This window comes from Garra rufa, chromosome 22 (assembly GCF_049309525.1).
Source record: "Garra rufa chromosome 22, GarRuf1.0, whole genome shotgun sequence".
Taxonomy (NCBI): Eukaryota; Metazoa; Chordata; class Actinopteri; order Cypriniformes; family Cyprinidae; genus Garra; species Garra rufa.
The window spans coordinates 17733570-17750250 of NC_133382.1; the positions used below are offsets into that span (position 1 = coordinate 17733570).

The 16681-nt window shown below is 35.5% G+C and overlaps 2 protein-coding genes across 3 annotated transcripts in view; both read right to left on the reverse strand.

Annotated features, from left to right (window-relative positions):
- Positions 1 to 3799, reverse strand: part of slc16a12b (solute carrier family 16 member 12b) — an 8229-nt gene extending 4430 nt beyond the window's left edge. The window contains exons 1-3 of the mRNA XM_073827867.1: positions 3638 to 3799; positions 2374 to 2622; positions 881 to 984 (exon numbers count right to left, since the gene is read on the reverse strand). Coding sequence (XP_073683968.1) covers positions 881 to 984; positions 2374 to 2483 — 214 coding nt within the window. The 5' untranslated portion in view covers positions 2484 to 2622; positions 3638 to 3799. The remainder of the gene's footprint in view (positions 1 to 880; positions 985 to 2373; positions 2623 to 3637) is intronic.
- A 1432-nt stretch (positions 3800 to 5231) lies between these two features.
- Positions 5232 to 15834, reverse strand: pank1b (pantothenate kinase 1b). Of its 2 annotated transcripts, XM_073828509.1 has the most exons (8): positions 15345 to 15834; positions 14425 to 14484; positions 13203 to 13555; positions 12728 to 12981; positions 10576 to 10752; positions 10374 to 10497; positions 9884 to 10009; positions 5232 to 8288 (listed from the first exon to the last, which is right to left on the reverse strand). In XM_073828509.1, the coding sequence occupies exons 1-8, from the start codon at positions 15604 to 15606 to the stop codon at positions 8229 to 8231; spliced, it is 1416 nt and encodes a 471-aa protein (XP_073684610.1). In that variant the 5' UTR covers positions 15607 to 15834; the 3' UTR covers positions 5232 to 8228. The 2 variants fall into 2 exon arrangements, with proteins under 2 accessions (XP_073684610.1, XP_073684611.1); XM_073828510.1 differs by lacking the exon at positions 14425 to 14484.
- Positions 15835 to 16681: the final 847 nt, after the last annotated feature.

The following is a 16681-nucleotide window of genomic DNA, read 5'->3' on the forward strand; positions in this document are numbered from 1 at the left end:
AAGCATAAACTTTTTCTCACATAAATTTATATGCACACAAATGTCTAGTGACATGTTTTCAACCACTAAGCAAACATAATTTCGTCAGATGTTTTGTCTGTTTTAACAACCTCTATTTTTTATTTAATATTACATTTTGCAATATCACATTACACAACGTTCATTAAAAGAAATACTTAACATTTTTAAGAAAAGAGTCACAGTCGCAATAACTTCCAATATTATTTTGCATCAGTTTCCTCAGAAGTGATTTTATGTTGAACACATGGGATGAAAATGCTTTATTTGGTAATCGTCTTAGTTATATTCTGATTATTCCACTAATGAGCCGCTCTCTCACACTACATGACAACATACAGTGTTACATAATATGCAACTATGTGCCTCTACAGACTCTTGCATGGCCCCAGAAACATATCAGCCTTGTGATAAAAGAGAACATGTCAGCCAAACATGATATTGGAAAGCTTTAAATAATAACCGTGTTTCTTACGTTGTTTGTTTACTAGTCAGCTGCCTAAAGTTGGCCCTTCCTTAGCAATGTAATTCAAAGACTGCTGTACTGTCAACAGCAGACAGCACTGGGTGTAAGCTAAGCAAACAGGCCTGTTTTTATTTAGAGGTCAAGCTTGTGACACTGACGTGTCCTCTCAAGATGTTCGCTGTGTGTTGCTGACTTCAAGAGAACGTTTTCTGCCTCCCACAGGCTGCAGGTCTTTCTTAGTGTCTTATGCAACATTATTGTCTCAGATGGGCAAAAGCTCTATCTAAACTAATCTAAATTCTAAATTCTGCTGATCTATTTTAGACCAGGCCAATAATGATGACTGTGATACGCTAATGTGCAATGACTTCAGTGTCCAATATGATTATTACTTACCACACAGCATAGTTGTGCAGTCCACTAACGAATGAATCCATGCCGTCCCGGAGTAATCTCTTGCAAAGTGCATCTGAAACTCAACGAAGAATATGGAGATGCATCTGTAAAAGAGAAAGAGACAAGTCTGATCAGACAAAACACACACATCACACGTTTGTGGTCTTTGAAGGACCATATTGTGACACTTCAAACTAACAACATGCTTCCAGTGCCATTCATAGCCAGTAACAACGAACAGCCGTGCGGATTGTGGGTGTCTGGATATGAAAGGCTGAGACGGGGTAATGAGGCACAAGCCTCTGCAGTGCCTGTTCTGCACCTGAACAAACAAAACTAGATCACCATGCAGGTCATTCGGGTCAGAGCACTCAGTGTGGGTATGACAGCCAGCAACTCTCACGTCTTCCGCCACTGAGAAAGACGTGTCTGGCCATCAGCCATCAAAGAAAGAGATGTCCTTCAGTTCCACAAACAGTGAAAAACCCAGTCAGCAAAGCCAAGTTGCAGAATCAAGGGTTACAATCTTACTCTAGGCCTTGTATAACACACACACATATGTGGATGATAAGAACTTTCAAAGGGGTTAAGGGCAAAGAAGAGAATATCCATAAGATAAAGAAATGGTTAAAAAGGCTATTTTTTTTTATCGGAAGACCACTGGCTGCCCTTTAAGCTCTAAAAGAGTTTCATCATCTGTTACCTCTCTAGTTAATTATTACCACTTATCTCAACAGGACTTAAGAAATGGTCAAGAGAGTCCTTGTTTAAGAGGTGAGAGGTCACATAAACTCTTTTGTGTTCGCCAGACTGGTTGCAATTTCATCCTACCTACATCATTAGTGGATTTGCAGACCTGTTCTTCAGGTTCTCACCTTTCAGACCTTTTCATGTCAGGTGATGTACTCAGACGTTTCAATTGAACAATAAAATAATTATACAGCATATGTATTCAGTTAAGCATGTTCCTTGAGGGAGAAATACAAAACACTGCTCGATAGAACAGCTTGTTCAAAACAGTATAAAAGAAGGACTTAAACACTCTAAACATGTCACAAATGTGTTAACATAAGCAAAACAGTACCAACACCTAAGGGTTGCAAGCCATTAGATGTAAAAAACAAAACTGTGTTATCTATATTCATGTGCGAAGGCCTGAAAGTTGTTTACAAGTCTGTCAAATGTAACCCGACCTCAAAGGCTGCTGCAGAAACATCAGATAGCGCTTGTCACTTTGTGAACCAGTGACTCATTCTAGGTAATTCTCAGCCTGGAATGAACTAAATATAGTTGTGTCTCATGTAGTGTACTAAACAAAAGTACTATTTAACAGGTTAAACCCATTTGAGAAACAAACCCTGACATTTTAAGGAGAGACAATATTCTTAAGTTATCGAACATCTAGTTGCACCCCATCTATCACTAAAGCTATCTTAAAACTACTCTAGTTCAAACAGGTATGAACAACAGCCTACACCCTCCAAAAAACTTACCTAGTAACAGCTCTTGTGCAAACAGTTACCACAAAGCAACCAGCTACGATCATCCATCCCCACCCTCCATCAGGAGGAAGGACTCCTCCTTTCTTCTTTTCCGGAGCCATGGAGCCTGTCCTTCCCACCGCTTTTATTTCCCTCAAACTCCGAAACTTCCGTTTCCAAACACGCGATGCCCCTCTCTGCCGCCACACTCACTGGTCATGGAATTCCTTCTGCAGATGTGAGGCCCGGTCAGTGACTCTGCTAAGCGCAAAATGACACACACAGCAAAACAGGCAGGAATTAGTAACAAGCTCAGCTAAAATTATTAACAGGCGGTTGGTTGAAAATGTGTCATCTTCCAGGGTTTGGGGCTCCTTTTTGTTCTTACAAATGAGTCACTGAAAAGTGAAATGATGCATGACTGCATTCATTGGAAGAGTTTATGAGTGAAAGCATAGTCAAACTGACGGGTTGTCATATTAACTTGAGACCCTGCAGTCTGCCTTCCTGACCCTTTGACCCTTCCAACCCCTTTGTTCCAATTAAAATTATTATTTTTTTAAATAACTGACAACGGTGTGGAAAATGACATGCATACTCAAGAGCCATGAAGAGCTACAGTAAAAACAATAAAATGTGATGTACATAATGTACACTGTCAGGCTAAGATGTTTCCAGTTTTTTCCACTTATTATGCAACTAAACTTGTACTGTAGTTTATGACTCTTCTAATCTAGATATCAGTCGACTGTAGGAACAGACCCAATTGCACACTGTTTCAATGCAGCATGAAAAACACACATCAACTCAACAGATTTCTTTGCAATTAGGCTTAATTGTCTAACTGTTGATTTCTAAGATTATTTACTCTCCTCTTCCTACATTCAAAGTTGTCATTACATTTTGTGTGTAAATGTGCCTCAAATCTGATCATTAATGTTAGTATTACATATTTACATTTTGCACCTGCAAATATCAAAGACACTAAGCTAGAATTTGGCTAATAATCAAATAGGTAAAGTTTTTTAGAAGATAGTAAATACTAAAGCCCAATATATTATTATTATTATTAGAGATGTATTCTTTGTCTTTAAAAGAATCTGCCAAATCCTAACTTTTCTCCGAATAATAAAAAAGTAAAAAAATAAAAATAAAAATAAAAACTACGAAAATTGTATTGTTGTGTTGTTTTTATTTTAACGGAACTTTTGTTCTGTTCGCTTGTTGAAACCAGATGTTTGAAGAACTTCTCAAAGTTGCAAATAAAGGCACTTACCATTTTACAAAACAACCGCGAACACGGTCCAAACTTTCCCCATCCAACTCCTCTGCAGTCGCATGAACAGGTCCAGACGTTTGAAACTCTTCTGCACATTCGTTTAATTGAGTTGGTGCAGGATGTTCTTCAACATCCTGCGGCTTCCACCACAATGAACAAGTTTGCAGCTGTCGGAACATCAAGAGCAGGGTACATTAACATGTTTAGACGTGCAAGCTGTGAACCTATTTACCACTCTCTCTTCACTCCGCCTACCTGTGAAAAGAAAATTATGCAAGTATGTATGACAGGGTATGAGAATTTCCTTCTCTTACTTACAAAACTAGCTGCTTGGGAGCTGCCCTAGTTTCAGTTGCTGTCGAGGAACAACGCCAGAGTTTACAAACGTGCTCAGCATACAGCAATTTATCATTTCATACGTCCTGTCTGTCAGGCCAACCTGTTTTTAAATGGTAAATAAATTTAGTGGACATGACGTAAGGGCAATGTAAACGATTTTTCGAAGATGTAAATTAAATATTATTGGTCTGCATTTTACAGAATATAGCCTAGTATTTCAGTCTGTCTTATAATTATTTATGTGAAAATTGTTTCATGTGTAGTAAATATTATAAAGCTGGGGCCCCTGGGTGACCAAAAAACAACAACAACAAAAAACAATTAGGTCACGCAAATGTTTTAGCTTACGTCAACAAATATCTTCATTTGTGTTTTAAAGAACAATGACTATCTTATGGGTTTGGAATGATAGATTTAAAATGCATTTAGTTCAAGTCTATTGACATATTTACTGACATATCGCTCGAGACTTACTGATATAAAAATTGTAATTTTATTTTGAGTACTTATTGTTCACAATGCACATTTCTTAATAGTAAGACTGAAATATATTTTAATGTCACTATTGATGAGGATTGTATTATCTTTACATTATATCGATCTTTAAATGCAAAATATTTAGTGTATCTAAAGTATACTTGCAATAGTTCCACTTTAGCACAATCTTTGTCTTTAGTTGGACTTCAGCATTACTTCTGCACAATAAAGTGCAAAATTACTTCCAATTTAGCAGACTTTAAATATACCAGTTTACTAAAAGTACAATTGCAAGGTATTTTTATTAAGTACATAATATGTAAATGTATTTATAGCATACTTAACATGAAATAAATGCATTTTAAATACATTTTAATATATTTATTTTTCACTATGGTAGTATGTTTTACATTGGTAGCAAACAAATGCTATTACTTTACTACCAACCATCCTATTGTTCTATACATTCTATAAGATCTGTGGTTTGTACTGTAACTATTTAAACAACTAGTATAATTTTCAGTTTTCCTAGCCCAAATGAAATAAACACTAGCCATTGCAATTTGTTTCCATAATAAAAATATTTAACTAAGAAGTACTAGTTTGACTGAATTAATGTGAAGTGGAATAAGTATTCATATATAATGAATAAAAAAAACAGTATGTAATGATAGATGCATCATCTCGCTTTTCATGTATGTGACTATGCAGTGAACTGGTTGATTTTTAGATTTTTGTAAAGAAAACGAAATGACAAGACATAACAATAAACCAATTTCCATAATTAACACATTTAATAGATATTTACAAAATAGTTTATTGACAAATGAAGTTAGCTTTTCACGTTAACTCAAACCAATATAAAAACTTCTTAGTGACATGTTAGAGCCAGTAATGTGATTTCTTCATTCCCTAGGAGGCATAAGTAAATCAATGATTCCTCTATGATCAACATCATAAGAAATAGACTTAAAATTTGTGTAGTGATACTGTTTGAGATTTATATGATTGCCTGAACACTGAATGAACCTAACTTGAAAGAATTTTCTCTATGGAATTACACATACTCACTCAGATCACATACATTAGACAAGTATGTCAGGAGATTGAGGTCATTAATGAGGGGTATAAGCAAGGAAAATTAACATCTAATGATCTAAAGCGAGACATTTTATAAAGACACAATTTAGCTCTAGAAAAAGCTTATAATTCAGCTGTAATGGCGCTTCAGTATTTCTAATTTAGAACATGCTTTCTGAAAACCGGGCATCAAACATGTACAGTTTGGGACAGACAGAATACATTTATGAAAGGAGAGAAAAGTTTCATACAATTTAACAGGTAGCGCAATGAAATGAACATGCGCTGACATACGATCCAAGCGTTATGCTGGTTTACATGGTCAAAACCTGACAGAAAGGCAATTCAACCACATAAGATGGAGCGATCCATCCAAGTGCCTAAGGAAATGACACACCTGTTCAGAAATTGCTTACATGCTTTGCATTGGCTCAGTTAAAATACAATGTACCGACACATGCATTCAGTATGCTGTGGCATAGGTAAAGCACCCCCCCCCCTCAAATAAAAACACCTCAAATATACTGTTAAGGATTAATGTATACAGTGACATCTGGATTTAGCATTAGCAACAATACAGAGGACACAGAGATAAAGCCTTGTCTCTATCAGTAAAAGGCACCCTGTAACACTTGGAAGTTACTTTTGTGGCTCAGAGATGTTGGGGTGCCATTGTGCATAATCCAGACATCCAAAGACAAAATGGCACCCACTGCATAAGGCAATTCTAAGGAATGAGCAGAGGAAGTAAAGCATGAATCAACAGACAGAAGGAACAGATGAAGAGGCAGTGTGCATAACGTGCTGTTACAGATGTTACCAGCAGCTAAAAGACACATTAATGTCAGCACAGGTCTGTCTGTTTTTGAGCTACAGTAGCTTATGAACACGTAGTAAGTTCAGTACACTCACAAAAACAACAGAATCCTCTAATAGAAATTGCTTTATGATAACATTCCCCAGATTACTTCCTTTTATGAGTTTTGGTCTTGCTTGCATTCATTACGATCAGCAAAAAATGCAAGCTTGAAAACAGTGTTATTAAAAAAAGTACTGAATGTTATTTTTAAGTTCATATTTACAGTTACAGGAAAATGAGAAAATGAAATTGGTAAAAATGTAATTGCTGTCATGCTGTGGCTCAAAGGGAGGGAAAGCAATACATTTTCACTTTTCTCTTGGAAGTGCTTACGTTTCTGATCTTATATTTTTAGACAGATTATAGTGACGGGAATAACTTTTTTGAAATTCTTGAATTTTTTTTAAGATTCCAGCTTTAGGAGCATGTTTAAACATACATCTGGTTCTGAACAACAACCTGGAGCGTTCACAGTCACACCCAGCTGTCCAGTATAAATACAGAGAGTTAAAAGGTTAAAAGGTTTAGGCATGTAGTTAGAGATTCTCATGTTGATACATGAGAAAAAAAGGCAAAATATTTTCAGTAATAGATAATGTTTAAGCTGAAAACTTTTAAAGGATGAAGGCATTTGCGAGAGGGTTTGACAGTACATATATGTCTTGGTTAGAAGTCTCAAATGAAATTTAAGACCTCACTGCATAATGGCATGAATGTGACAAGAAATGGTTTGTGCAAATGTTAAATTAAATTAAAACAAAACAACAAAACATTACACACTACAGTGTATATATATACAGGGTAAACTGTTAACACATTCAGAACAGAGAAATCTCAGCATTTGGGACAGCAAAACTGAATACAAATCATTATCACCGTAGGAAAGAACTAACTATACTGTATGTAGTGAACTGAGAATATTCCTTCTGATGAAGATACTGTTTTCCAGTCAATATATGCAATTTGGTCCCAACACAGTCAGTGTCAGCTCAGGTGCATATGTTCTCTAGTTAGGACTAGTTAAAAGGAGGTAAAGATATATTAGAAACTACAGCTACTCATGTCAACAATCCACTATTCATACAAGGCCCGATGTAGATAAAACAGATCTACTTGACAACATTTTGCTAATTCTGTAAAAGTGTTCAAATAAAAGATTTATCTATTTGAAAAGTACTGAAATTCAGTTGGTATTTGATGTATTATAAAAAATGTTAGAATTATGAATTTGTTTTAGTGTCCAAAATGACTTTATGTTTAATAATACAACTTAGCAATTTTAATGTAATACAGATATTATAAATGCTTGTATGTGAACCGGGAGAGCAAAGTCCCGCATAAATGGACTGCTCATCTATGCGTAAATATAAATCTGATTTCAGAGGGGGTTGGGGAAGGATGTTTTTATACAGCAGGCTATTCCACTAACACACAATTTACTCACCTCCAGACCCTTTTCATATGTTACGATTGGTTTCATAAAGCTCACAAACAGGGAGTAGAGGGAGTATACAAGCATTAGTGTCCTAAATCATCTTTCACTCAAATCATCAATACACGGCAAAGGCAAAGCTGTGCTGGGTTTATGGCAACGGTAACAGGGAACAGTTAACGTGAGGTGCAGCTCATCACACACTGAAAACGGAGTGCTGTTGCATCACAACCTCTTGATCATCTGCTCCTGTCACGAGCATAGAAGGGCCAGCGTGTAGATGATTTGAAGAGAAATGGAAACTCGTCACATTTATAAATGGCTTGTCCTTATTAGGGGATGTGGCTTTCCTGAAATCTTACAGCAGCTTCTGGTTTGAAGGTTGGGGTTTCCTCAGTGTCTCAGGAATCTTCAGTCATCTTCAGTAGCTCTAGGAAGGCACCAACAGCTCCAAAATAACCCTGCAGTAATGAAGCAGAGCAGTTAAATATATTTGCATACATGCTCATTTTATATAATGCCTAATGGCATTTGTTGAGGCTTATAATGAGCAATCGATGATATTTTGCATTACTGTTCCAATGTTTTTTAAATACACTTGTGTATATAGTGCAAATAGAGTACACCCCTCTATGAAACTTAAATTCAGCAATTTAAACAATGTAAAAAAAAAAAAAAACTTTTTCTTTTTTTTTAAGCAATAAATGTTGCAAGTGTTGCAAAAATGAGTACACCCTCCTGAAAGTTACTAAATAAAAGTAAATTAAATTTCTGGTGTAAGGTTAAGGCAAGTTTTGATCAACAGCTAAGTATGTTGAACCAAACCTGTTAAAAATAAGTTTTAAAAATTTCTTGTTAATTAAAATTGTTATGTAGCCCACTAAATCATACTTAGACTTAATGCTGATAAGAATAAAAAACACTTGAGAGAGAAATGTCAGGAGATTTATTTCTTAGCATAGAGGACAATGGTGCAAGAGGAATACTAAATGATTGTTTTGAAATGTGAAAATATAGCAAAAGTAACACCAAATTTAAAAAACAATGGACTAAAGAATTATATCAATGGACCTAATTATATCAGGGATATAATTTTATACCATCTTTGTTTCTACATTAGTTTGGAGGTTCAAGGTTGAAATTATGACTCACATTTTAAAGTTTTTTTTTTTTTTCGATTAAATAAATGCAGCCTTGGTGAGCATATATTTTTTTAAACATTTAACAAAAATCTTACCAACCTCAAACTTTTGAATGAATATAAAATATACATAAGCTACACTTTTTCTATTTAAAATAATTTTAATTTACATAATATTTCTAATTTATAATTTCTGATTCATAAGTTTACAAAATTTGACAACTGAAATCAACCTTATCCATTGACAGATCTGGGTAGATTTTGGAGCTGTCACAAGGTGGAGCTAAAAGTCTTGTTAATCAGCAAAGTGGTCCTGCAGTGACATCCACTGATCATCACAGGGGAGGAAAAACTTGTATAAACAGTACTTGTTTACTTTTAACAATATTTCAACATTTCTCACATATTATAGAGCTATACGTAACTTGTATTTAGAGCAGTAGGCCAATTCATCTGTTGTAATTTATTTTCTTTTTTTATAAATCATCATACAACAGGTGCTCATTTTCATCTTACTCTCTAGTATTTACATCCTCACAATCATCTTCACAAACACCTTGTACACTAACCACACCACAATCTTTTATGGTCCTATTAATGTTCAATATTTTTGTATGAAAGTTAACTAAAAGCCACAAAACTAAAATTCTGATTTTGTCAGCTCTTTAAAAGCTTGTAATTGTAATTTTGTTAGTATTTCAATCATTTATAAAAATGTGTATTAAAACATGATATGATATGATATGATATGGGTGTGTTTATTTGCTAATGCCAGTCATTTCAAAATGCCATATACTTACTTGGTTGATATATTGACCACTATAAAGAAGGTTATGGTGTAAGTCCAAACAAACATAATTAATCTAACTGATTCTAGCATTGGCAAGAAATTACAAGTGATAAAAAAAGACTTACTTCATGTTCTAAGAAAAGGGCTTTCAATTGTCCGTTAGACCAGAAGTCCATGGCATAGGCTAGCAGCTTAGTTGATATTGTATTGATTCGAAGGAAATTCCCAACAAAAACCACCCTATCGATATTCTGAGGATAAAAATTAAACAAAAATCATATCAGAATAAACAATAATATTGCTCTAGTTTAATTATGAAGAACAGAAAAGAGAAAATACATTCCACTTGCTTCTTAATTTTATAATACTTTATTTTAGGAAAATAAAAAACATTTATCCATCTTGTGGCTGTTCAGTGTGCTGTGATAGCCCTGTACAATGCTGCTTGATCTCCATGCCACAAGACAACACTGTAAAGAAGCTCAGAGCACACAGAGTTTATGGTCATCTGAATTTAATGTATGTATTCTGAACAAAAATCAATCACTGTAGCTGCATAAACAGTTCTTAAACAAAATAGATCAGCTTTTGCATTAAGAGAAAATGCTTTCAAACCTCATTCACTGCACACATGCGGGCGATGGAACCGATGTTGTTAGTGATGGTCACTAGTGTGGCCCTGGCCAGATCCTCTTTACTTATACTATCACGTTTCTCCTTGCTCATCATATGACCAAAACTAACAAAGGGAAAAAAACGTATGTAATTCACAAACATAATAATTTTTACATACAAACGATGGGAAATCTGTGTATACCTGGATGCAACGGCGGATCCCTGGAGACCGAAGCGTTCATAATCACCTCCATAAATGTCCTTCACTAGTTTGTCCACATTTGTGCTGTCCCCTTTAGCCGCCATCTCTAAGGCCTCCTCAAATGTCTCACAGCCAGTCAGCAAACAACACAGGCCTAGAAATGTACCACCTCCTAAACTGAATCACAACCATTGAAGCAAATGAATACCAATGTATTTTTAACACTTTTTATTACAAAAAAAAACAAAAAAAATGTTACTTTACAGTTGTAGTACTACAGAACTTTATCGCCATCTGTTGTTGAAACATAGAAATTGCAAGTAGAACCGTTTTTAGTTTTTTTTTTGTAACTTGCACATGACATAAAAAAAAAAATAGACACTGTGGCCACAAATCAATAATTTCTTCCTATGACTTAATTCATGGCCACATTTTATTAAAGGTTTAGTTATACGTCAGCAGCATGTGTTGTTTACATTTGAGGAAAGCACGCACATACATTTGTGATGCTTTAAAAAATGGCGCTAGGGTGATGCAGAGGACAAAAACTGTTGAATATAGTTTTTTTTTTTTTGCGCATAATAAAAATTGTAGTTTCATAAAATTACAATTGAACCACTGATGCCACATGGACTACTTTATCGATGTCCTTCTAATTTTCTGGACCTTGAATGTTGTAGGACACTTGCTGTCTATGGAGGGTCAGAAAGCTTTTGGATTTCATCAAAAATATCTTAATTTGTGTTCCGAAGTCAAACGAAGGTCTTATGGATATGGAACAACATGAGGGTGAGTAATTAATGACAGAATTTTCATTTTTGGGTGAACTAACCCAAAATGCTTTCCTTCGTTTTAGTTAAATTGTGGCCACAATGTACTAATTTGTTCCCTTACTTTAGTTACATCGTGGCCACATAATTAATTAGTTCACTCATTGTAATTCAGTTTTAAATAATTAGGTCACATTTAATTAAAAACAGGAATGATTTAGTACAATGCTGCCACGACTGAACTAAAATGATGAAAAAATTCATAAGTCGTGGCAACAAATTCCTAATTCATGGCCACAAGATCTTGTTTTTCTTTTCCCTGCATGTCATGTGCAGTACTTTGGTACTTTGGCAGTTTTCTTCTGGATGAATAAATCATCCGGTTTGAGCTATATCTATGGTTCTTTGATAACATATCTGAGAAACATGTCGTCTGGTAGATATGCTGTCCGTTAGTAAGAAGCATATCTGCCGCTGTAGTAGACAGATCTTCTTTTCTTTACTTATGCAGCAAGGACTAAGGGCATAAACCTGAAATTAACCTTTTTGCTCAAAGGAGAAGTTTACTTCCAAAACAAAAATTTACAGATAATTTACTCACCCCCTTGTCATCCAAGATGGTCATGTCTTTCTGTCTTCAGTCGTAAAGAAATTACGCTTTTTGAGAAAAACAGTTTAGGATTTCTCTCCACATAGTGGACTTCTATGGTACCCATGAGTTTGAACTTCCAAAATGCAGTTTAAAAGCAGCTTCAATGGGCTTTGAGCGATCCCAGCAGAGGAAGAAGGATCTTATCTAGCGAAACGATCTGTTATTTTCTAAAAAAATACTTTTTAAACCTCAAATGCAGTATTCCAGTTCAAGACAGTTAGGGAATGTTGAAAAACTCCCATCTCATTTTCTTCTCCAGCTTTAAAATCATTCTCTATCGCTGTTTTAACTTTTTTTGTAAAGGGCGTTTGATCTTTGCATGTTCACTTTGTAAACACTGGTTCAGTACTTCTGCAGCCATGTACAATGATTTTGAAGTAGGAGGAGAAATTGAGAAGGATACACAGTACACGCAAAGCTAGACAAGACGACCATCTGAGGTTAAAAAGTATAGAAATTGTTAAAAAAATTTTTGAAAATAACAAATCGTTTCGCTAGATAAGACCCTTCTTCCTCGGCTGGGATTGTTTAGAGTCCTTTGAAGCTGCATTTAAACTTCATTTTAAAAGTTCAAACTCGCAAGCGCCATAGAAGTCCACTTTATGGAGAGAAATCCTGAAATGTTTTCTGCAAAAAACATAATTTCTTTACAACTGAAGAAAGAAAGACATCAACATCTTGGATGAACTTCTCCTTTAACTACAAGAAAAAACATGATCCTGGAATTTACCTAGTGCCTGTTACTCGCTTGTAATCATCCTTGGAGTAGACAGTCAGGATGCTAACCCCGGAGCCAATGTTGACCAGCAACATAGGGAAGGGGTTCTCCAGGCTAAATGGCCTCTTGACACAGTTTTCAGGTTCAGAGGGATTTTGGAAAAAATAGCACTCGGGGTGGCCATTGAACCCAACTGAGTCAACGTACAGCAGACCTTGAATAAGGCAGTCTAGTTCATCCAGCTTCTGCAGCTCTAAACCGGCAACCTGGAGGAAGAAGCCAACACACAATCATAAATGTGACAGGCATAGCTAAAGTTAGCCATATATTGTCCTGATAACAGTAATAGGATAAGTGGCAGTAAGATAACAAGACATTATGGTATGTCAACAAAACACTAGCCTGCTATGGATCAACATATGTTTTACATTCAATCAAATCGAATAAATTCCATTACTATGTCACGATTTCTCTGTGGTTCACATACCGTTCTGAAGTCGTCCTCAAACTTGTATGCGCCCCCACCTGTGGCGCACAGTGTGGTGTGCAGGCTGGAGAAATTCTTGTCTCTGCCCATTTGGATGAAGCGGTGCATGTCTTGTGTGGGGAACCGAATGAAGTGCAAGTTGCCTTTCCGGCCACACATGGTGAGGTTCTTCAACTCAAGGTGAACATCGCGGATACCTGTGTTTCCATAGGCCACATTGGAGGTCAGATATCGACGGATGCTCTTTAGGCTCTCCACTTCCTCTTGTTCTTCTTCAGCTGTTATGTCCTTGGGCTCAAAGTAAACCAGCTTCACCAGGGTGCCTCCGATATCCATTCCAAACCATGGAAAAGCTGAAAAAAATCTAAAGTTTTAGAAATTTTGCTATTGTTTCTTAACAAACATAACCTTCATTTTGTGAGGATGTGAGAGAAATAGTTGTGGAAATTTTTTTTTAATGTACAAGGTAAAAAATAAATGATTAAAATGTACTTAAGTGTACTTAATAATGAATACTGTCTAATATGATTGCTTAGTAAGTTTTTTTGGGCTATTCACACTGCAGCTTGTGGGCCCTTTTGTTGCCATGGTAACAGTGGTTTCAAAGCGATTGCCTGGCGATTCTGAGAAACATCCTGTCTTCAAAATAAAAGTTATACATCTGCACACGATCTCAATTGGATCTTACTGATACAACCTCAGTAATTTGTTTTTTACGGTAACCTTAGTGAATCAGTAAAATATCTTTGCAACGTTTGCGAGAAAACAGTTTCTTATGTCATCGATTAGTTAGAGGAGTCTGCGTTTAGATCAGTGATAACAAAGAAGTTGGCAGACATACATGTAGGCAAAAGGTGTGTGTGCTTCTTGTCTCAGAGAGCAAAGTACTCCAAAGTCACTTAGTGACTTTACAGCAGTTAATGAACAAAAAGTGAAGTTACAGCAGTGTACAGCCAACAACCCAAAATGCAGTAAAGCAATGGAATAAATATTTAAGATAGATTTGTTTTAATATTTTAAATTAATAATGAATAACTACAAATACTTGATCGGATTCTGGAGTGTGCAATTACTGTTACTTCAACTACTTGACTTGACTGACATAACTGTAAAAATATGCAGAATAATCAATTCCAAAAAAAAAAAACGAAATCAGTTCAAGTTTTTTATATCATGTACTGCTTTGATTGATTCAACAATATTACACAGGACCTTAACTTACCTGGCTTCTTCAAAATTAATTTCATACTTTGCAGGTGAAACAGATTATGAGGACAGCAATCTAGAAGATGAAAGCACGAAGCGATCTAGTCAGTATATGTATGTATCATTCAAATGCTGCTGGCAGAAGAATATATATCCTCATGTCACTTGGCAGGTGTGCTATTGCCTTTTTATGTTAATTACACAAGTACTGTAAAGTCTGCCAGTTCGATTTCCCCACCCACTTTATGTGATCCTCTCCTCTCATTGGATGTAATCGCATATCCTTCATATCTGGCGTGTTTTGGTCACGCCCTCATTTTCTGATCTGGCCAATGAAATCCGCACAGCAAACATCACATTGATTTCACAACACTAAATTACCCGGTGTTTCAAAACAAATAAACCTCTTAATACAGACAAGTGTGAAATGTGTTTAAAGTTTAAGCGTTTCCTCTTTTAAATAAGCATCTTATTAACTTATTTTTTAATTGCGAAGTATAGTTAAATAAAACACAAAAAGAAAAAAAAGGTTTACTTCCGGGACTTCATGACACTAAAAATCAAATCTTTTTTTCTTGAAACAAATATAAATAAGAACGAGATGCAGGGGGGGAAAAAAATTCTGATTCTTCACTACAAACACTGACTAAACAGTTAGTAAATAAAATGGAATTTGTAATTGTACAGTGGGATAACCTTTATTTATAATAACGAACGGAAAACGAATGTATAAAATAACGTCTGATAAGATTTTTATTGTACAAAAGAAAAATAAATAAAAACATACGTTTCTTTAGCTGGATAAATTATGGATCGTTTATCGTAAATGTAACTTACCTTAAAAATAGCTATTTACAGTATGTTGTGCTAATTGTCATTGTTCAAATTAAATTTCAATTTCAATACATTTATTAAATATTAAAAAACTCGACTTACGCGGTCTGTTCTTCTTCCCCGAATCCATGCGTCTTCGGAGTCTGCAGCGCTTCGCAGGCGAATCATTGTTGTGTACATCCTGATGAAGATGGTGGAAATTTTCAATACCATTATGGCCACCGCTACTGTCACTAGCACCCAGACCACCTCCGTTAGATGAAATGCACTCCCCGTTATCGGACTGTAGGGTGTGAAATCCGTTCACTAAACCGTTCGTGTAGTGCGTCGTCCCGTTTTGATCGGATGTTTCAGCATTTTCCATTATTTTACGCAGCAAATATGAACGCTCGGAAGACAGACAGATGCGTAACGACTCGACGTTTCGAAGGCGCTTTCAAATTTACAATTGTTTTATCAGAGTTCTATATAAATGCTGAGGTGTTGTAAAGAGATGAAGACAATAGACAGGTCTTCAACATCTTATTTGAGGTCACTATCGGTCATTTCTTCTTTACACGCTGTATGGCTGTTTCCGAGTCAAACAGCCGGTATATGCGACGTCACTAAGGAAAATGCCTCCACTCCCTCTTGCTGAAACGTCATGTTCCAGAGCCGCCTACTTATGGCATACTAGGCTATTCACTATTACCGTTTCCTACTATTTAAAAGCTTTCGCATTACCTTAATAAGTTAATTTAATTAATATTTAAAGAATTCTTGTTCAAATGCCACTTAAAAAGAAAATTAGACTGAATGTGAATGGTCTCATTTGTACAACTCACGTGGATTGAGGCATAATAGCCTACCCGTTTTACAAAAAAGAGTGTATTCATAAGGAATGTCTATGTTGTCAAACCAGTTAAGTAAAACTGTGGGAACAATATAACGCAATAGGTGGGTAAGAAGGAAAAACAAAAACAAACATATGCCACAGACAAATTACACCATTCTAATAAACATGTAAAGGGTTTGCCTTATTCAGTTTTTGAAATGAATTATATTCAGAGCAAGGTTCTTTGTCTTCTGCATCACTCATGATGACTGTTATTTCTAATGGGTGGAAAAATTGTTCAAATGCCAACAACAGCAGTTTACGTGGACATTGGCCTCCACCATGCAACTAAACTAAGGGACTGTTTATCATTCTCCACTATTCCATCATAATATATACACTACCGTTCAAAAGTTTGGGGTCAGTAAGACTTGTAATAGTCTTTCAAGAAGTCTCTTATGTTCATCAAGGCTGCATTTACTTGATTAAAAATACAGAAAAAACAGTAATATTGCAAAATGTTTTTACAATATATAATGTTTTTTATTTTAACATACTTTAAAATAGAATTTATTCCTGTGATGAAAAGGTGAATTTTTATCAGCTGTTACTCCAGTCTTAAGTG

Bases quoted from the DNA above. Each gene is read 5' to 3' on its own strand.
- pank1b (XM_073828509.1), bottom strand. From the start codon at position 15,606: ATGGAAAATGCTGAAACATCCGATCAAAACGGGACGACGCACTACACG. The intron at 14,485-15,344 runs GTAAGTCGAGTT...TTCATCTTCTAG, and splicing joins GGGGAAGAAGAACAGACCGC to ATTGCTGTCCTCATAATCTG. The intron at 10,498-10,575 runs GTATACACAGAT...TCCCTTTGTTAG, and splicing joins GGATCCGCCGTTGCATCCAG to TTTTGGTCATATGATGAGCA.